General features: G+C 34.8%; 1 protein-coding gene across 1 annotated transcript in view; it reads right to left on the bottom strand.

The window, feature by feature from the left end:
• Nucleotides 1-23,296, bottom strand: part of DMD (dystrophin) — an 896,220-nt gene that overhangs the window by 625,092 nt on the left and 247,832 nt on the right. Inside the window, exons 29-33 of the mRNA XM_017733467.1 lie at nt 18,593-18,754; nt 12,077-12,187; nt 8,671-8,844; nt 6,854-7,009; nt 3,298-3,468 (exon numbers count right to left, since the gene is read on the bottom strand). Of these exons, the coding sequence (XP_017588956.1) occupies nt 3,298-3,468; nt 6,854-7,009; nt 8,671-8,844; nt 12,077-12,187; nt 18,593-18,754 (774 nt within the window). The remainder of the gene's footprint in view (nt 1-3,297; nt 3,469-6,853; nt 7,010-8,670; nt 8,845-12,076; nt 12,188-18,592; nt 18,755-23,296) is intronic.

Here is a 23,296-nt window from a genome sequence, read left to right as displayed (position 1 = left end):
GGTTTCCTGGCAATCTAATTCTTATCAGTCTGGTTCCTGATTAAAAGACAAATAAACCCTGCAGTTCTTAATGTCTTCAGTGATAAATATGTTCACTAAATCAGACTTCTAATTATAAACGGATTTCTAATATCCAACGTTTAATGACTATCTTTCCACCCGCATGTCATTTTTCTTATCTATTATAACAGAACTGAATTCAAATGGAAAAATTTAACTTGTCTCTGCTGAACAGAAATGCAGGATTTACAGCATATTGCCCATCTCATTTCACATAGCCAAGTTTTTGTTCCATTCTTAGAAAAATTCTACACAGGAATAAATAACACATTTCCCTTGATGTCCAGATTAATGCTATCTTTCACTAACTTCATTTCCTATTCAAAATGGACATTCCTTTTTACTTCTAGGTGTTTATACCTTGAAGACAATGTTCACATGTATGATTTCTTTTATTGTCAACTCTAATTATCTTTGTAACCCTCTGAGCTCTTTTCACTTTTAAGAAGTCTTGGGTGTTGAAAATGAATTAGAAATAAGTGTGCTAATAAATATAACTACTTCCCTATGCTGTAAAGAAAAAAAGATTATGAGCTGTCTGCTTAGATATATCGACAGCAGCATACATCCAATTTTCAGTTAATTTGCACTATTGAATCCTCCTCTCTCCCTCTCCATTTTCCATCTTCGTTTTTCTGCAGACTTTTGTCACAACGGGAATCTGCTGGTCTTAATTCATCTCCCAGTGCATTACATTAGATTGGTTACCGTCTCTGGCAGCCTACTTACCCACGAAGTCCAAAGCCCAAAGCTGTGACATTAATCAGGTACTGTGAGGCTCTGGTTCTGGGGACTAAATTATTGATGTACAATTTTTTGTGATGCCTCAATGAAATCCACATAGGAGTATCAGCATCATACTTATTTATGAAGTCCCCACAAGAATTTTAAAGCGTCCAGGATAAAATACAGCACTGTCTCCCAGGGGGAGCAGATTCTTTAGGAGAAAAGTATAATCCACATAATTTCTGCAAATATTTACACTTGTAAGTCTAGGATTTGCCACCTATACTACCTGTTGGATTATTCCACATTAAAAGTCTGCTTATATATATGTGAATATTTGTTTATATTTCCTAAAAGACAATCTTAAAATGGAATTTTGAAAGCCACTTAGTACATACATATTTTGCCAAGAAGCAGCTGCTCTCACCCAAAGTTGTTTGTTTGTTCTTATTTTAGTGAAGAACTGACTGAAGCGGAAGAGCTGAGGTACTAAATTAATTTAGATTGTAGTGAAGGCTTTGGGGAGTATTTGAACTCAAAATATCCTTTTTACCAGTTTTTCCTTCAAAACTTTATGTATCAATTCCCTGTGAGAATCCACAATACTCAACAACATTCTTTAAGATTAGGAGGTGGAGAGGTTCCTATTTGATACATTTTTTTCCTGCTAATGTCCTCATTTTAATTAGCTCTTGTTACCTTTTTTGATTGTCTTTAGTTAAAAATATGTTGTACTTGTTGTAGCAAGCTTAAGACATAACAAAGGCTTCCCACTGTGCAGCTGCACTAATCATCAGGTTTTAGGTTCTAATTATGCAACTTCTGAAGCATTAAGGTTCATATCTAACAATAAAGTGATATTAAGGACAAATCTTTCTCTTTAAACCCCTGAGAAGCTATATACATCTGGATCAACAGGAACATGAAGTGCACATTTCTGTTTCAATAGAACTGTACTGTGTAGTTTAACACCACCAAAGATAATTTTTATTTTACTGGGTGAGTAGTCTAACTACCTAGCAGGTCAGTTTGGGGATGCTAAAACATGATGATTTTCTAAGCTGTCTCTTAAAAATCTGACATTTGTCCTTTGATATGGGTGTTAAAGAGTCAGTGGAAAGCTGCACAACAGAAAAGAATTTGTGGGTGCTGGTTGGCAGGTATGAACATGAGCCAGGTGTGCCCAGGGGTTCAAGAAGGCCAAGGGCATCCTGGCCTGGATCAGCAATATCATGGCCAGCAGGACCAGGGCAGGGATTGTCCCCCTGTACTCAGCACTGGTGAGGCCACACCTCAAATCCTGTGTTTGATTTTGGGTCCCTCACTACAAGAAAGACTTTGAGGGGCTGGAGCGTGTCCAGTGAAGGATCTGGAGAGTGAGTAATATGAGGAGCAGCTGAGGGATCTGGGGGTGTTCAAACTGGGTAGTTAAGCACGGGAATAGGATGTCCAGGGAAGTGGCAGAGTCACCATTCCTGGAAGTGTTGAAGAAACAACTGGACATGGCACTTAGTGCTGCTCTTTATTTGCCATGATGGTGTTCGGCCAAAAGTGGAACTCCATGATTTTGGTCATTTCCAGCCTTAATGGTTCTATGATTCTAAGATCACAATATCAATCAAGAGAAATGAGAGGAACTGCACAAATTTACTGTAGGAAAAGCAGCAAGTGAAAATGAGAAAACATCAGGCAACAATAGGAGAAAACAACGGGGGTTGTAGGGATTTAGGTTTTGATTTGAAAGTGAAAGCTGCTGTTGTCAAAGCAGTAATTGTAAGTTAATAAGAGAAAAAGTTGACATTTTTGGATATCACTTTTAAAATACTGTCATTCTTAGAGACTGATGACAAAAAAAAAAATTCCAAACCTAACAAATGATGTGTAGACTGCCTTTTAAAAATTGTTGTTATTGTTGTTATTCTACTACTGTTATTAGTTTTTAAATCATCAATGCATTTTAGGGCTAAAGTTACTTTATCAATCTCAGAAACCTGAAACTTTTTGTTTGTTAAAAACAAAAAAATACGAGTTCAAGGTGAAGTCTCACAGAAGTAGGAAGCCCCCAGAACAAAAAGGAATGAGCTACAAATCTAAGCGTAAGAAAACAAATATCCTGGCTGATATCTGAACATGTGGAATATATAGTGTTCTGGCATCTTTATTCTTCCATCTGCTATTTAATACCTTTCTAATCATGAGTAGAATGGGGTGAAGAAGAGATCTCTATTTACATGCATACTGGGTGGTTGATTTATAGTACTCTAAAAATTTAAATTCTAACTTTAAGTTCATCTCAGTGAAGCTTATTGCAATGTGAAGGGTGAATTGTGCCACTGATATCTGCAGAGACACGATGGTTTAAACTTTTCTGAGTGTTAATGCTAAGCTGAGATAATGCAAAAAATATTTACAAAGTTCCACTAATTAAAATGCCAGAATTTTTAATTATTTTTCTTTATCATGAAAGAAATCTAACTTTCTGTAATATACACACGTGTGTTACATTGTTACCTTGCCCCAGGCAATTTCAGCATCCAAATTGCTTGGCATCCCCTGTGCAGCCGATCTCTTTGTCAGTTCCGCGTCTGTCGCTGCGAGCCACTCTGTCAGAGCATTGATCTCTTTCCGTAGTTTCCGGGACAATTTCAAGCATTTCTCCAACTCTTGCTTTTTTTCTGTCACCTACAGAATGAAAACTTGTAGTTATCAACCCTTCGGTGAAAGAGGTCCAATGGTTTTTATATAACATTTTCTGTAGGCCACTATTCTATAAAAATTAAACTTGGGATTCCACAGGTGAAGTCACACTTTTAGTATAGGTATGTCTTGATTTGTTCTCTCAGTATCAGTAATTTTGCTGCTAGAATGCAAACGCCTACAAGAAAATTATGTGTATAAATATCCATTGAGTTTGAACCAGCAGCAGACCTCGGAAAACCTCCTCTTCTGTTTTGAAGTCGTGCATAGCAAATTAATGTGGAACAACTGAACTACAAGGCTTTCCTTGAGACACAAAATAGATGTCAAAATAGATGTTATGGATATGAAGCACTAGGGATGACCTCTGCTTTAGCTGTAAAGTTCTTTTAAGTTTGGTACATGGCACCTGGAAGGAAGGCTGAGTATTTATGTTGCCTTGTCTGTCTTACACTGCATTTTGAAAGAACAGGGCAAATACAATCTGTCTTGCAAGACCCTAAGACTCTTCAGGGAAAGAAAGAAAAGGTTTTACATAATTAGTAGAGAAACCAGAAGAGTAAATTCAGAGATCTTAGATGAGAAAGTACACCACAACTGACATTAGGCAACCAGTAGCAAAAAATACAAATTAATAAATCATGCTGTGATGAAGTTTAAAAAAACCTAATCAGAGAAGGAGAATCAAAAGTGTCCCATAGACCACTAATATTTAAAAGAAATTCCTAATTAGCTTGAATGTTAAATAGTAATCAAGTTAAGACTGTAGCCATTGATTTGTATTTAAGTATTTTTAAATAGAAAAAAAATTCCTACACTGGTAGAAAACTGGTATCAGCATCTACTAAAAATATTTTGGACTTTGCCACTAAGAACAAAAGTGGCACAATAATCAAACTGATTCGTAGATCAACTGTCAAGGAGAATTTGAGGTTTTAAAATGTAATAGGATGTTACAAGGTTCTGTACATGGCTTTTGCTATCCCTGAGTAAGGAGATGACATTTGCCTAGGGAATAAGCAACAAAGTGTCCCTGATAATTTATTATCACTCTGTAGAGACTTACTACTGAAATCTCAGAACATTTCTTCTTCTGAATATGCTTTATGTGCTTTCTTGCATGCCAAATTTATTAAATGAGACCACAGAATTTACAGTCAGGCCAAGAGGTAAATCCCTGGGAAGGACCATAAAACTCAGCTTTTTAGAGCTCCATTCACACATGGAGCCAGGTTTTCTACCTCTTCTTCAGAAGAGTGTAATAGAAATTGTAAATAACATTACTTAGCAGCACTACAATGCAAAGTGCAACACCCTGAGCTTGATTGCCTGAGAATTTTTAACACCTGGTATATTACGCAATGAAGTTACTGATACTTGTCAAAACAGAGAGAATATTTGTGTTGCTATACACATCTCTAAAACCTGTTTATTATATAAATAACACAACAACATCTCCACATACATTTCATATATCCAGTGGTTACTGATTAATCAGTTTGTTAGTACTTCAAATGTAAAGATGTATTTTCCACAGAAAAATAGGAAACAGTGCCCTCTAAAGGCCTTCTGGGTCAGAAAATGTGATCAGAAGTTACTTTATACAAAAGGGGGCCTCTTGAAACAGTACTTGCAGAATCCCACAAGAGAATCTATGCTTGAAGATGTGTTTTTCCCTCAGACTGTATATTTCAGTCCTGAAACTTCCTATTAGTTATAACTATTGTTACTTTTGTCTTAAAAAGGCTTTGTCTTAATGCAATCAATTACTCCTGATAATGGCTATCCAATTCTTTTATTTCTATATATCTGGGCTTCTGTGACTTTCTCTTAAATTGTTAATTACCATGCTGTGTAAAAGTAAATGTGAGAAATTACATCTAGGGCAGCAGAGCTAAGCCAAGCACTGCAAATTTTTGAGACACATTAATTTGCAATATGGCTCACTTCAAGACACTAATGGCTCCCTAATGGCACATTTTTATCCCTTCATTAGTTAAGAGAGGTTTCCTACAATAATGGCACCTGTTTGCTGTTAAGTTAAAAATAATGCAGGAATAAATGCCACAGCTCTTTCTAAAATAATGGAGAGCCCAAACATGTTATCCAATCCCAAATGACAGCTATCCACATCTAATGAAGCAGACTCCAGTTTTCTTGACACTCAAAAGATTGACGTCTCTTAATACCTTTACTTTCTAGCTAGAGAGAACTGTTTTAATTCAGATTCCCTAATGAGTACTACCTCTGTCAAAATAACATAACTCTTATTGTTTTATCATACTATAGTCACCAGGGCTTGATTCTCATTATCTGTTTAAACCACATACTGACTCTCAGTATTACCATGCGCTCATTTTCCTAGCCATTAATAATTTATGATTTAAATAATTTATTATCTAAAAATTTAAGAATTTGCTTTCTGTTCTGTGTTTTTCAAATGTATAAATTTGAGAAATAAACAGACAGGTATTATCTGTCATTCACAATTATCAGACATCCAGTTACAGCACCAAATTTACTCTAATCTACAGTTTTAGTTCTTTGAATAGTTCTAATGAGGGCAAGAGGGAGAAAAAGGATTAATGAAGGATAGTTGTTAACTGAATTATTTAAATGAAGTATTCTTTAGGACAGTGCCACAATTCCTCTTCTGAGTGTTGTTAATATTGGTTAGGAGCCTGTCCATCTGACTCTGTTTAGTTGACTTTTACGAAAAATTGAGTAAACAAAACCTTTTCCCATTGGGAAGTGGCTTTCATATTAAGATACAGTGAAAATGGGGTTCTTGAAATTTAAATCAGGGAATAGTTATGTCAAGAACTGACTAGGTGCAAGTGCAGAAGCCACAAAGCATGGTGGTACACAAGTGTCTCCCAAGGAAAGATTCAGTGGCAAGAGCTTTTTGTTCAACAGATTTTTGAACAGCAAGAAATGGAAATTATGTACTTCAAGATCTGTACAGTCGGAGGCAGAATGAATTTAAAAGGTAGAATTTTCTCTTTTATGAAGTAGCTCTTTAAGTAAATCTCAATCTAAGTAATTTTCTGAAGTAACTCTTTGAGGCATCAAAATGAAACAACATTGCCCATCTGAACTCTAAAAACCAATGAACTCAAAAGAAAAAAAATTACCGTACTAAGAAAGTAAAATTTTAAATTGTAATAAAAGAATTTTTTATTTTCCTAGATGGTTGCTTTTTTCCTCAGAGAAACTGAATAGCCATGCTGATGACGGCCTTTGCCTCCATTCCTTCTGTCCCACTGGGAGAACCTTGAAAGGAACCAGTAAAAAACCCCATTTCCTTACACACCAAGATTATTTTTAACTTCGCCAGTACATGGTTTTCTATTGAAAACATAGAACTTACCTTTGCACCCAATTCATTATATTGCAGCTTCAAAGCTGTAAGCCTTTCATCCAGTTCCTTTGGGTTCTCTGTCTGCTGCTTCTGAACAATCTGCCTCCCAGTTTTTATCACTGTTTCCACTTCAGACTTCACCTCACTCAGGTTTTTATATAATTTCTAATCAAATAGAAAGATAAAAGTGAAACACCACCATTAAAAGATGAAAACTAGAAAAGACCATTGATGGTATTCAGAATCCAAATGAACAAACTCAGAACAGCCCACCTTTATGAAGAGTGAGCTCAAAGATATGTCACTAAAACCAGTGTTAGAAATGTTATACATAAAAAAGTACACACTATTACTAATTTTTTTAGGCTGTGACAGAGGTTGTTCTCAAACTTAGATAATGCAGTATTTAAAACTACAACAGATGTCTTTTGTCAACTCATACAGAATGTTGGATGTATTTGAACTACAAATAGTCACTAATTGTAAAATCTGTCATTTTTTTTCATACTGTTAAACCTAGAGACTGGAAGGATAGAGGATTACCCCTACCTTTAGTAAGTGTCATACTCTAAAAAATTTAATTAATTAAAAAAACCTACATAAAAACGTAACAAAATGAAGTGGGCCTAAAATGTACAATTACTATTTTATTTACTTCAAGGTCGCATGTATATAGTCCACCTGCTTTCTAAGTGCTTAATATGATGATAAATTTTTCATTACTGAAAACCTGTCAAGAAATTAGGAAGCTGTTGTATGATGCACATTGTCTACATTCTGATGATATGCTACAACTAGATTTTGAAAATAGGAATATTATGAGATTCCTTGTAGTTAAAGATGTTCTAAAATCACTGTAAGTCTTCCACAAAATACGTCAGGACTGCAAAAGCCAGCTGCTGAGTGAAAACATTTTAATTCAGTACAGAGCTTCTAATTACCATGTCATTCTAATAAGAATGTCATTCTAACAAGAATATTAATTTAAGAGCAATTTCATTTAAGAAAAAACAAAGATCTAAAGCAGTAACATTGACTTTTCCCATGTTTATTTTTTTTTAATTTAAATTCTTTCTACATTCACAGTCTGAAAGAGGTTGGGAGGGGGAAATCTTCAGGCATGCCATTGCCCCAGAAAAAAAAAAACAACAACGTAAAAAGCTCCCAACAAACAAACAAACAAACAAGAAGAAATACAGCAGAACAAAAAAAAAAAAAAAAAAGGGAGAAACCAGCTATTTTTGCTGTTACAATCTTCTTTTTATGATCATCAAGAACACTTTGTTTAGCTTGACTTCCCTTCAAGAGTAAAGGGGAACAGGATTTTAGTGATATTGAAGGCATATGTATAGATTTTCTGCATATTCTTTAGGACAGGTTCAGGTCATCTTTTGCTCTTGAGCTGAAAGAAAGTCATAGCATGCCACCTCATGGAAGTTTTAATCTAGGGGTTTCCATTATGTTTTGTGTTTCCTGACTAGAATAGACTTGTGCCCTGTAACACCTCTTTTGGTTTCATCACAGAGTTCCATGACTGCAGAATATTTTGTAAAACAGAGCCAATCCAGGGAGAGAAATTCACATGCAGGATGAGAAGTGAGAATTAGAAAGGGACCCTAACTGATATTCTCACATAGTGAAAGTGCATGGCTAGAGTTTTGAAGGGGGTTTTTGTTGTTTTTCTGGGATTTTTGTTTTTTGTTTGGGTTTTGGATTTTTTTGTGTAACTGATACTTTGTTTCTCATCTGAATTTAGGACAATAATCTGTAATTTTTAGCTTTCTCTGCATAAAGCCGATAGAAAGACAGCATCTTTAAATATTCACCATGCAATGATCCAGCTGTGATTGTACTACTTCCTGCTCAACACTCTTCATCTCCAGCTTGGGCACCTGCAATTTCACTTCATCTAGAATCCTTTTACATTCTTGGAGGCGCTGCTCAAAGTTGGCTGGCTTTTGAAACAAGCGAAACTTCACGGACACATCCTGCAGCTTTTTCTGAAAAGTAAACATGGGTGAGTAGCAAGTGTGAAATCAAATCAATGCTCACAACAAGTCTTAGTCCTGTTACAGAACACTTAGAATCCATTGCCAATCAACTGTTTCTTATTAAAAGAATATAAAACTTTTGGGGAAGATGCCAGTGGCAGAGAATCTTGGGTCTTCACTGAAGCATAAAAATTCTTCCATCATCCAGGGCACTAGATGTAGCAAAGCCTGTGGCAAAAGAGCCCATATAGACACATAAAGAAAGGGACAAGTTTTGTACTTTTCAATATGCAAAATGCTCACGGGTATGGGTAGAAGAGAGATTTAATGGCTTGAGGATAAGCCACCCACATTGTAGAGGGAATGCTCTTCAACTCTATCAGTTGCTGCTTCTTGGTATGAGGAACAAATCTTTTAGACCTTCAAAGAAACCTAAATAAAGTGGCTTGCCAGCAAGTAGGTCTAGCACAAACCCCAAGATTTAGAGTATAAAATTGATTTATATTTCAATTTCAAAAAAAAGCCTGACCTAGAATAAAAAGAAAGAAATTTGAAGGCAGAAAAAAGTCTGTGACAAGCTTGGCTTCTAATTTCACAATTTTCTATCTTTGTGCATTAATTAGACTGCTTGCTCACATGATCCCTAGCTCAGGGGGAGGGGAAATAATTAAAAATAAAGCAAAGAAAAGGAATTTTAATTATCTACTTCAAAAAGAACTCATTTCTCTATAGAAGTAAAGAGTGAAATACTATTGAATAAGTTTTTCAACTGTCTGGGGAACAAAAAAGAAGAATAAATGTCACTAAGAAAAGTAATTAAATAGGAACTCAGCATCTGCAAACACACTTCTGATTTTTTTATCTTCAAATCATGGACTCTTTATTCCACTACAGTGTGGTCTGTGCTATACAAATTTCAATATACTGTAATAAGGCATAGAATTGGTCTATACATAGGCATGGGTAAAAACCCTTCCCACATCTATCAGATTTCTGAAAAGGAGGCAGGAATCATGAGCAGCAAACAATCTGGAGTACCACAAAAATATGTAAATATCCAGCAACTCCTTCCAACAAATTTATTCACTAAATGCTTTTTATGACATTGAGATACAATGAGATAAGAAAGGAAGTCTTTCTGTCAATAAATAAATGGGCAATGGAATAAAAGTAGGAAACAAGGGTAGGAATAAGTGGTCTTATTTTTCTTCAATGTGTTTGCATACACTAAATTTGTATATAATTAGTTTTTCATTCTCTTCTGATACTTCACTTTGATGAAGATCAAATCCTGTGGGAATCTTGCATTACAGCATCTGTATCAGTTACCATTTGTGTTGAAAACACTAAGCTTGATATACAAGTGTGATCTAGATTATCTTTTAGCACTCTCACTTGAGTTCTCACAGATAACAATAACAGCTATATTATATACTTATATTTATCTCCAACAGTTTTAAAATAATATCATCTCAATGCTTAAAAGCAGCAAAACAAGAAAAGTGGGTATTTTGAACAACTTGGATCATAAAGAAAACAAAAATGATGTACCTATCACAGCATAGAAGTCATTGTATTAAGCTATTTTGTACCTGAATAATGTGCTCATTTTTGATCACTTTGTTTCAAAAAGTAATTTTTAAAATAAAAAATTTATAAAGAAGAATGACAGGTTTATCATTCTGCTTATCTAAAAGTCTCAGTATGCTTTAACATATTAGTCAGTCTAGAAAAGAGACAATTAAGGATGTATTCAAAAAGTTGACTAGAAAAGCATTCAGTACTGAATTTTGAAAAATAGCTATTCATTAGAAAAGATTTTACTTTCACGTAACAATTCTCAGTTTGTTAGAACTAACTAGGTATTATATCACTACGGCAGAAATAGATTTTTATTTTGCTAATCATACTTTCCCTCTTAAATTTAAAAATCAGAACTTAACTCTTAGCCTACAATAATACAAAAAGCCAGGATCAATTTTCAAATATAGTCATAAATATTTGTAACAAAGGGCTCAGCTTCTACCTGTTTTGGTAGTTGATATTTACATTATGCATGTAAATTACTACGTTTTGCTTACATTTTATCTAATGTTAGCAAAGCAGTCTGTCAAGATGACCTCCACCAATTTTTCAAAACTCAAACTGATGCTCATCGTCATCTAGAGAAACCTTACAAAGAAAAAAATATCTGCACAGAGGTGGATTAATAGAAAAGGCACCTATAAAAGGGTAATGCTCCCTTGCATGTTGCCAAACTTACAAACATTTATTTACACGGTCATCTGATGCCTGCATTTCACTGATGAAATAAGGGCAACTTCAGAGCTGCCATGGAGACCATCAGAAGGTGAGTTAGTATGAAGAAAGGCAGAAAAATGAGAAAACATAAATATTCTCAACAAAGAAAAGCTAGTCCTGCAGATAAGATGAAACATTAGAAAAAGTCAATTTGTTAATTGCAAATTAATTAACTGCTAAAAAGCAATTAATGTTACCCATAAAAATTAAAACCCAAACTGAGGTGCCTAGAAATTCTTGATAGGAATGAATTAAAAAATGGCCATAATGAAATTATTTGTCCTTCTAACGAATTATGACAGTTTGTTTTGCCACATAAAAAAAAAAAAAAAAAATCCAAAACCACCAAAAAACCTCCAGCAAAATAGTCAAGAGCCCATCATTAATGGGTAAAAATGTTTTTCTTTCTCTGGTGTTTATTCAATCTTCTACATTTTCAAGAAGGTCTCTCTGTGTCTATTAAGATAGACGAAATAACACATTATTTAACATTTTAAACTGATGTCTGTGTTGTATAGCTCAGCATAATTTGTATTTCAAATGCAGTTCTACTAAATATTTTCAAATATTTTAACATATTTTTAACCGTAAATATTTTCAAATACATCAAAAATTCTATCAAAAAAGCCTCACTGTAGTTTTATGTCTTGAAACTTCAGCACATTCAAAGCACCCCTTATTATACAGTGTCCCTACCAGCTGGTTACAAAAGTCCTGCACACCCTAGAACTGCTGCCAATGTGACAGGAAGGCTGGAACAGAAAAATGAGTGGTAAGAAGGTATGGATGGTATGCTTTATCGCTCTTGATCTTCTGGCTAGAAAGGAACAGCTAAAGCAGAGGAGATACCTTAAGAACACTTCATGGCAGAGTAATAGTACCACTCATACTACTGATTTGAGTGAATGAAGGAAAAATGGAGTAAATAAAGTTTCCCTACCTGTGCCACATCAATTTGGGAAAGCACTCTTTTGGCAGCATCTTTACCGTGGTTTCGTTTCTTCATTTCTTCCAAGCTAATCTCGTGGCTTGTTAATTCAGATTGTATTTTCTGTTGGAAAACAAAGACAGCAATCTGCAAGGTTTGAAGGAAAACTGTATGCTGTTTACATTATTTGGAACAATTGATTTTGAAATGCGTTGAACAGCAGTACTAGTCTGGGCAGCACTGCCAGCAGCATGAGTAGAGGTGCCCCTCTACTCAGCCCTGCATCTGGAGTGCTGTGTCCAGCTCTGGGCTTCTCAGTGCAAGGGAAACATGGAGCTCCAGGAAAGGCTCCAGCGGAGGGTGACAAAGATGATTAAGGGACTGAATTTATTTTTTCTGAAGGAAAATAACAGTTTTCATTGGTATGAACATTAAAATTTAATCATGGAAAAAAAATTAGAAAAATTATTTGCTTGACTATTCTTAATTCTTCTTATTTTCACAGTAACACCAGGCAAGGTGAGAGAAAACTGATCAAAGTGTCCTGTAAGTATAACATCATCTTCATCTTAGAGAGCTCTGCTATATCTAAAACAGTGCACAATTTGTGGTGTACTACCGACCAGAACCTATGTTCAGTGTCACTTTTCTGTAGTTAAATGCACAATGACACACAATTCATTATTATAATAACTTAACCAGCAATGTGTGTTAGAAAATACATTAAGTCTGTCTGCAAGATCAGAGTGTGATCCAAAGAAAAACATCAGCTTTTTTGGTTCACCATAAATCAACCTTACAAGAAATAATTAACTTAAGCAGTGTTGGTTAGTGCAATGCAATGGAAAAGAATTTCCAGAAAATATATTAATACAATATACTTCAGGATGATTCACATATATTTATGTTTAAATTGCTGGAAAATAAGAAATTGAAATTATTAGCAGAACTGCTAGACAGCACTACTGAGAAAAATTACCCAATGAAATAAAGACAAGAAGATATGTTCCCATCATGAGATGCATTTGAGGTCATTACTCCTGCATTAAAAAATGATTTTATATTCAATCCTTTTTTTAATGGTATACAGCATTTTTCAGATGCTCTGAAGACCAGGTATAATTTAAAATATATGCACATAAATTCATCTTACACTACAGTAACATTTATAGTAAAAATTAATATACATGTATTTTTAATCACATTTTCATAGGTTATTAAGTACAAAACTGTGTACACAATACACTGCCCATTTTATATGGATATTATGTGGTTATAATGACTTCTATACCATTATCATGTATTATGTATTTCCGCACTTTACTGAAAGCAGTTTTTCACTGCTTGATACTGAAAGTTATGCCATATTTATATTCAACTTTTATTGAAAATGTATTAAAGTAAATTTTAAGAAAAAAGACCTGCAAAACTACATGAAACCACTAAGTCTTTACTAAGTTTAATTTCAAGAATATATATATGGCTCTAAATTAATCAGTACTATTTTGAGAATTAAAATATTTCCCTAAAGCAAAGCATTTGTAAAAGCAAAATGACTAGCAGAAAGCTCCAAATTTAGATGATTTTTTCTTTTAAAATTATCATAGTTGTATACTTTTGATTTGTCATATTTTGAGTTCTCCTTGATAAGGCTATTTAACAAATGGTCAGAAACATCTGGAGCAAATAAGAGAATTTTTCCAAATTTTGAGAAAACAAAAATGGTCAACTAAAAGAATGATTCCATCAAGAAGAGAAGGTTTATTTAATTGCTGAGCATTTATTTTTTCCTTGTCTAAGTTTAAAATTCCCCCGTGAAGTGTGTTTGAGTTGTAACAGAATTATCTTCCATTTTTGTGCCACACACAGACTACACTAGTGGTGATTCAGGATTAGTTAGTACCAGAAGCCAAATAACTTTTTGATGTCTTGGATGTTAGACCTGCACATAAATGGAAGAAGCAAGTCTGAATGTTAAAAAATATACTATATCACACCCAGTATTTCAACAGTTTGCTTCTGCACCTCATCAACGAACTGGTTTTTGGTTGCATTTTCCAATTTACTTTGTTCAACCTCAGAGTCACTCCAGAAAGCATGTAACTGAACAGTTCTTATCTGAATAGGTCAGAACAGCACAGTACAGATAAGGGTAGTGTTTAAGCAATTAGGTATTATGGGACATTGCATAGAGATTGTCCTATCTTACTTTTTTAAAGTGCTCTGCAGGAGAGAGATGAAGCATCACCTACTCTGACATCAAAATGGGGAATCGAAGAGAACAAACACATTAGAGGAAAGATTAAAAGAAAAGTTAGTAAGGCTTGTAGCAAGGAAAGCCTTTTTTATTATTATTTTTTATTTGCTACTGCTGCTCATAGGCAGAAAGATTAAATCAGTCCTGAAGAGATACAAAAGAATTTATAACACCTGCCTAGGATATCCATTATTATTCAATTTTTAAATTACCACTTTGACTTTTGTGTCTCTTTTGACTCACAAGTTTATTGCATTGACTTCTTAACACCCATAAGAAAACACTATTTTTTCTGCTATTATCCCCATCTCTTCTTTTCTCAGTGGGTCCTGTCTATTTCTTTTCTGTTTTTTTTTTTAACAAAGAGCAAAACTTTTGTCCTTCGTTTAATTTCTAGAACATCAGAATATATGTGCTGTATGTAATGAAGCAATAGTATTGTGCATAAATTATTGTGTCCTACTGGTTAAGGATTCTCATTTGCCATCAGTGGCAACCTTTCAGGAAATTTGCAAAATTTTTATTCATATATATATATATATATGTAAAAGTATATAACATATAGATGATGATGTCACAGCACGAATGACATACAGGTAAGTCTTAACTCAAACTACATACTTATGGACACCAACTTTCAAGAAATATTCACTGGAGAGTCCAAATGAGAAATGTAGAACAGGGTAGAACCATGACTGATAAGGCAAGACTGGAAGTTGGACATGATAAATGCAGTTAAAAACACAGTGTTCAGATGCTATGGAGATGTGTTAGAGGGTGACAGCCTGTATAGTACAGAAATGTGCATAGATATTCAAACTTAACACATAATAAAATGTAAGCTTATACTTCTGAATAACACTTACCAAGCTCTCCCCTCTGACCACTGATCCACATATGGCTTAACAAAACAATTCTCACAATTTCCAGGAGAGGAAAGGTAAGTGTAAGTAACTTTAACATTTTCCTAAGTAGACAGCTGTGAGTTCTTTGTCCCAAAATATTAGCCTGAAGGCAATGAAGTGTGGCATCATTCTTGTTAAGTAACACCTTGAGCAACTGAACAATTCTGCTATTCTATTCATCACATTAACTTTGGTTTTGAACAAAGCACAAAGATACTATAAAAATAGATTAATAGCCACCTTCACTTAGAAAACAGCCAGGCATGTAGTGCTTATCACTACAGAACTGAAATTATCCAAGGAATTTATTGAAAAGGTAGATTACTTTTGCACTTTTCAAAAACACAATATTGAGTTCTTCTCCATACCACAACTTATATAATTTGACTGGGGAGAACAACAGACAAGTGATTTGTCATATGCAGGTGAGAAATGAAATAAGTCTATTTTCTCTCCTAGAATGTAAAAATGTTCATGTAGTCACTCAGACTAAGCAGATGTACAAAATGGAAATTCTCTCTTCCATCAAAAGTCATTGAGTAACAAAGCTACAAATAATTATTTGGAAAATGTTTTCTCATATAAATGTAATATTTTTGGTAAAGATTTGTTTTCTTCCTGACAGTTAAAGAATACTTGAAAAAAAGTCAACAACTGCAAATTCTTGTGATGATGGCTTCATTCTCTGTATTTTTTTGGTAAGTTTAGAAAATGAAAAAGTCTTCCACTGGGATCATGAGATCAAGCATACAAATAAATATTCCTTTTGGAATATTGCTTTAGAATTTACCTCACTCGAGGTTTTGTCATCATTGGACCTTGAAGAATCTGAACTGAATTATCTCTGTGGTTGCTGTTAGGTTTTTTTTGTCTGAATACATCATCTTTAGTTGTATTCCAAATAATTTGGGTAACACTGGCTCTCTAGCATTAAATTCTCAGTGCCACATGGTGGAGTAAGAAGCACACAGAATTTATATTCAGAAAGTGATCCTAAGGAGTTGAATAGCACATATTTGACTCACCTTTCTTTCTGTCAAGTTTCTGAATAAGCTAAACTGATCATTTCACTTAAAAAGAGGAGCTAAATATAATTTTCTCAGGTTAATTTCTGATCAGCTGAAACAAAGATTATTCCTCCTATCAATGCTCTAAATGGACTTGAAATTTTTGAAGCAAACACACAGAGCTCCCAAGCCCTCAGCAGCTTTCTGATTATGAATTTCCCCATATGTTCTTTTAGAACATATTCAGCAACACATATTGCTGAACGGTTTGCTAAACCCCTCAGCATGGATAAACTGATCCCTGCCCAGAAAGCAACACCACTGACTGAAAGATTCCCATTCCAGCTGTGCAGACACTATTGTAGGTATCTTACATGAACAAACTGTTTCCAGCTCTACAAAAGAACTGTGCCAGCAGAAGCTCCAGAGGAGATGTGGCCATTCAAGATGTGTTGTTCTGCCACTGGCTGGGGTGGCTCTTTGCTGGAGGAATGACTCAGTCTATTTACCCACGTAAAAATGATTGTTTATTCCCTTTCCCTCTAAGGATTTTAAAGAACTTCACAACTGAACTTCAGAGAACTTCAATATTTGCATTAAACCTGTTCAGTTGTTAATTAAGTTTTTTTTCATTAGGTCTCACTGGCACCATAAAATAAAAACATGAAAGGGAAAAAATCAGCAGCCTCTATGTTGGTTTTCCCACAGTGGATATAATACAATTGGGTGAACCTGACATGAGACAATAAAATCTCAAGAAAAATGACAAGTTCTGCAAAGGCACTGAGCTGAAATTTTCCTATGAAAGTGTGCTAATTAAGGTTGATTGGGTTTTGTGCTGCTTCATTTTCTGAAGTTCTGAATGACTTTTACACAGTCTGTAGCAATTCCTGATAAAGTACCTGAGGATGCACATAAACCAGATGCATCCATGGATGTGTGAAGCATACAAGGGTCCAAACACACCATAAAAAAAAAGAGTACATTTTCATAGCAAATTTTCTTATGTATTCATTCTATATAATTACAGGATGAGAAATTCAACTGAGGTATCTTTAAAAAAAATGTTAGTTTTTATCTTATTAAAAAAATTGCTTACACCATTCAGATTTCTGGGAAGGAGAAAAATAATTCAAGAGAGTCAGCACCTAACATTGTCTAGGGTTCAAACTGAAACAATTTGTCTAAATCTGTTATTATACTGATATAAATTAAAATAAAATAAAGTAGGATAAAAGATATTTTCAAAATAAGACTGAATCCAGATGTGGTCCTATTTTCCAAATATAGAATTTATAGTCCCTACATACACATAGAAATATCTGCATGCACCTACAAGTGCACACACACACAAAAAGTAACTGAAAGGTACATCTATCTACATGTTAATTCAAAAGATGCAGTAACCTTTATTTCTGAAAGGAGAGAAGAAATTATTTTCAGGGCTGCATATATTCATCTCTGAGTATATTTAAGACCATCTAAGCTACTCCCTACAAGACAGTAATTTTTTTGGAAAGATTGAAAACTCTACAAACATGCCTAAAAAACCACAACTGAATGCCTCTTCTAAAATCATTATAAAAGCATTCATTTTCAACTTCCCCACAGTTTTTTTCCCTGTTTGTTTACTTTCATAATATGACTGCCTAAATTTAGATGAATTTAACAGAAAAGTTGAGGTATATAATATTGTAGAGTGTTAATAGTTTTATTGCACAGATGTTTGGTTTCATTTCATTCATATTCTTACCCTCAATGCTGCAGGAAAGTAGACTTTACAGAAGAAAGAATGAAAGAGTAAACATGATAATTAGATGTACATTTTTATTTCAAAGGCTCAATAAACCATGTGTAAAGATTGGAAAAAGCTTTTTCCACAGAACTTATGTGAGCTGTGAAAGTTTAAATATAAGTACATTGATGTGCACATGATGAAATAATGAACAATGTGGTCTATGTTTCAATAATTTAGTAACAAACCTTAGGCCACATAATCAACTTTGCAAAAGAGCCATCCAAGAGTAGTGAGGATGAGTTTCCTCTTTCTATGACGGGAGCTGGATTTTAAAGACTCACATTGCCTAACCTTGTTATTTTAAAATTACTGCATAGTCTTCCATGATAGTTATAGCTTTTTACATCTTTTGGACTGGTATATAATATAAATCAGAAGGAAAATATGACTTTAATAGGAAAGTAGCTTAAACTTCTCAAAGTAATCCTACACAAAATTTACTTGCACTTTCATGCTGATCACGTTGCAAATCCTCTTTAATGAGAGGCCGAGGGACAACCAAACACTCTTTGGTTGATTAAGAAAACTAGTAAACACATGAGCTCAACGTGTATAACTTACCTGTGCTTCCTGAGGGACCTGTGCTGCATCCACTCTGTCTGCAGTGTAGGCTGTTAACTGTTTGTCAATAACAGCCAGAGACTCCTGGATCAAGCGCAGTGTTTTGTCAGTCTCCTGTGCAGATTGAATACTCTGTTCAAGACTTTTCTGTCTTCTCACGGCCTAAAAACAATGATAACGTTATCAGCATTCACAGTAACAATGCATATAATAAATTTTTTTCCACACATTTTTTTTTCCCCAAAAAATTCAGGCAAGGAATCAGACACAGGACTCCTGACTTGTGCTCATCCACCTTTTTGTAGGATAAATTGCGCATCTTTTTGCCACCCATTCGCTTTTCTCGGTAAGAAACAAACAACACCCAGATCCACAGACAAGTTCTAAAAAATGAAGGATCCCAAAAAACCAATGTGTAAACTGAGGATTTCTATTCAGAGTGCAAGATGGCAAAGCTGCATCATCAAAGCATCCTGACAGTGCTGTCTTTCTGAGGCAGAGAGGTCCTCCTGATCTTATTATATAATTCAAGAGACTTTGTTTACTGAGAACAGGGTTACTGTCATCACAATCCTATCCAAGGCAATCCACCTCAGTAAGCGAGAGGGATAACAACTCTCTTGAGCTGGATTTCTCTTAGATGAAGCATAAATAGCTGTTTGGAAGAGACAATGCCTACTTTTTCTGTAATGTGGGGAAAAAAAAAACCTAAAAAGTTGAATCTTGCTTCTAGTCCCCCAGCAGTGCCACCGTGGCTTTTTACATGACCCTTTTTGGAGAAGGATGTTTTCCTTTCAAAGGAGTTCAGTTTATGGTTTAAAAAATGAGGGCAATAAATTCTCCATCCAATTTGTCCTTAGAACACGCTTATATTAAACACTTCACATAAATGAGTCAGCTTTAAATATTATTTGCAACACTTTAATAAGGTATTTATCGGGTAATAAATAACCCAGTACATTCTTCCATCTGTCATTGTGTCTACCTGCAGACTCATATTTTACTTGGACCCCAGCTACTGCCTGGCAGAGTTTCTGCTTTATACAAAGCACACAATAGTTACCAACAACTTCAAATTCAACAGAGTTTTTCTGTGTACAAGCCCAGCCATATTGCTGATCACAGGATAAGGTGACTAACTTTCTTTGACATTAATCAAAAGTGAAAGCAAGCACCCTTTAAATAACATTGCTAGGTATCCTACCATTTTTCAAGTCAAATCACACGTTTTCTCTCTGGTAAGCCAGCCATACTTTAATTTTATTTCATACCCATTACAACACTCTTGCCTTGAACAAAAATATCTCTCAGCAATTCAGTGAGAATATTTGATATATCCATACCTTCTTCATGGAGCTCTCAGATTCTTACAGAGCTTCACATATAACAAATGAAAAAGATTATTTCTTGTGAGCCTTCTTGCTAGCTGTTTGACTTAGTTAAAGGATAGGGATCCAACCAGTATTTTCTATATTTGTTTTTGTAAGCTGCTTTGTGCTATTTCAAAACAACTGATCAGATAATCTTGTATCACTGCCAGTTCCAGGAACCTTCCATGGAACTGAGCAGCTTTACATATCAGACTCATGCTGTCAGTGTTAATGGGAGCACCTAAACCACCAAGGTATTATTACCCTACTACATTACTAAGGCTTGCTACCTAAATTACTTTTATGTTCATCTGACTGCAGATTTTAATGTAAAAATCTTCTCAGCCTGTTCAAAGCAGTGAGTTTAAAAACAACAGCTGAATTTAAAAACCACAGCTTCCATCTACCTTGGCACTACTTACTACTGATTTGTAAGACTGGCTAAGATATAGACTATCAATCCATTTGCGTCACTATAGGGTAGATTGAAAGACACATTAGATCAGAAACAGGATAAGTAGCTTTCTACATCTAATGGGTAAGGTCATCCTCCTGGAAGCTTGGAAGAACCATGGAAGAACCCCCCTGCCTTAACTGATCTCTGTGGTTAACTGTTTAGGACTAACACACGCTCCATGTCCTTCTGTACAGGAAAGCTCACCATTTAAAATAAGACACTAATAAAGTTCCACTCTTATGAGTCATCCAAAAAAGTGTCTGCACTTCCTAGAGAATTCAATATTAAATTTAGTCTTATCTGAAAAACTAGTTTTATAGCAACACCTGAAACTCTGAACCTCTGTCAAATATTTGGAATTAGGGACTTGTTTAAGTACAGATACATTTGCTGCCAGCCTTAGAAGCAGACTGCATGCATGCAATGAAGTAGCAGAATGCACGCAAATTCCCAAAGCCTAAAACACTACAAAAAATAAGCAGTGATCGAAAAATTGTCATCTTTGTGCTGATATAATCAGAAACTATGTATATCAACATCCCATTTTAGAATACAACTGGAAAAATTAAAAGATTCCTAAACTTGTTGATCAAATATTATAGCAGATTAGCTTAAGGAAAAATTACAACAAATCGTTGCCTGAGTGACTGAATTTTTACATTTGTATTTCAAGCAAATATAAAGTCAGATAAATACATATTCATGCTTGTGATGTCTTTATGTGCACACAACACATACACAATGACAAAAAATTCCCCTTTCATTGTCCTCAGAGAGAATTTGATTACAGCCTGAGAATCTGTGTGACATTTTGCCTCTTCCAAGTGAGCTGAAAGTACATCTTTTCCCAAAACTGTGAACAGTTTAAGTGAATGAATGGATGATGTAAGACCAAGACATTAATGCAGCAGTAAAAGAGAGGAATTATTTTGGCAATGGGAGAAGAGCCACACAGCTGAATGTTGGGAAATAGTACCTCCAGAGTTGTGATGATTTTCTCAGATATAAATGGGTGCTATCTTAATTTTTTTGTCTGTATTGCTTACTGGAAACCCTGTCCTGCATGTTCACCTAAAGTCAAGCCCCTAGCTGACCCTGTTGAATTCCCACACCAAATGTAAATGAAAATCTTTACAATAATCTTATAAAAGGTACGATACACTCATGTAATATAACATATTTCTACAATAAGCAACAATTGATTCAAAAATTTAATCTTTTTCACTAAGTAGGTCCCTGGTACTACCACTGGCATTGCAGAATATTTTCCTAATTCAGTCAAGGGGAATGCCACAATATTGAGAAGTCTTCTTCTTCTCTTTCCACAGAAAAGAGTTGTTGGTGGACATAAGCATTAGAATGCTTTACAAAAAGGAGTAGTGATACTACACACTTACGTCTCTGAAGCCGAATTTCAAATTTGTCCTTACAACCCATGTCTGTCTGTGTGAAAATCTATATATGCCTATTTTTTAAAGACATGTGAGAGCTGAGAGCTGAAATTTTATGTATCTATGGTATAAAAATATTTTAATTTATGATGTCTTGTTTGATTCATTTGCTTATTTGTTTCCTGAAATATTATGGGGTTTCTATTTCATTGTGAAAAAATCTAGATGGCTTAACACTGCAGTGTGGGTCTGAGAAGATAACAAGAAGCTCCAGCTTTGCTATCAGATCATAGTCAATATAGCTGAAGGCTTTGGTCTCTGAAGAGAAGTAGCTGACAGTTAATTTCTAAACAGAAAATCTCAGGAAAACAACCAACTCTTTAATTATTTCTAAATAATTATTTAATTATTTCATTTCAGCGAAATGTTGACAGCTGTCAAGGAAAACTAATTCAAAGAAAAAAAAAATCTGCTGTTAGGCACTATCAGAATGAAAGAGAAACAAAAAAAAATATTTATGGAATAAATTTTTAAGTCTCTACAGGGTTTTTATAGATTTTTAGTGGGTTTATGATAAACATAATACTTTTTATGATATGATGTTCTGCACAAATCTGTTTACAATCTACCAAAAGCCAATGGTAAATGCAGGAAATAGCAACATTGCATATTACCCATATAAAATGTAATATTAAGGGAAAGGACCATAGTTAATTCCTTGATGTTGAATGTTATAAAGTTGTATTTATAGATATTACCACTTTTTTGACTAAATAAGACATTTCATCTGTTTAATGACATCAGTCACACATGCAGTTACTAAGAAGTTGCTTAGAGTTTTACGGTTAAAACCAAATAGCGTCAAGGCAGTACTTAGTAGTTGGGCTGTGGGAGAATAATAGCACAAAAGCTTTTGAAAATTACAGCACTTTTACTGCAGGGTGTATTTATTTAAAATGCAGAGTTCAGTTCATTAATTAGCTTATAAGTTACAGCTCGTGGAAAAGGGTCTGTTAAGAAAGGCAGAAATCTTAGCTTTTTGGGGTTTTTTTGTGGCTCGGTTATACACTTGTATTATTGAGAAATGTTGCCACAGGCAAAGTTAAAAAGTTAGGAAGCTTTAAAATTCCTTCTTAACTTGCTTAAATTACTTTAAAATTTAACCTGACTCTTGGTGTGATAATGATTGTGACTGAGATATGTCACAAATTCTCTGTACCCTGTTACAGTGCAGATACTGTAACACGCGTATCAAACAAGGAGGCCCATGGAAAAGAGATATCTATGGACCGATTCTTGATAGATGTTTCAGAAAGATGTTTATTTCTCCAGCCGCATAGCCGGAGCTCTGCTGAGGAACTGCTGCAATCACGGGACCCGAGGGTCCTTGCCTGGGCAGGGGAACACAAAACAACCAATGGGGAATGAGGCTGAGCAGGGGCAGGGAAAACCCGTGTCACGCCCCAGGGCCCCCCTCCCAGGACCA

Source organism: Corvus brachyrhynchos, unplaced genomic scaffold (assembly GCF_000691975.1).
Source record: "Corvus brachyrhynchos isolate BGI_N302 unplaced genomic scaffold, ASM69197v1 scaffold34, whole genome shotgun sequence".
Taxonomy (NCBI): domain Eukaryota; kingdom Metazoa; phylum Chordata; class Aves; order Passeriformes; family Corvidae; genus Corvus; species Corvus brachyrhynchos.
The sequence above is the reverse complement of the archived record's forward strand: the minus strand, read 5'-3'. Positions and strand labels throughout refer to the sequence as shown.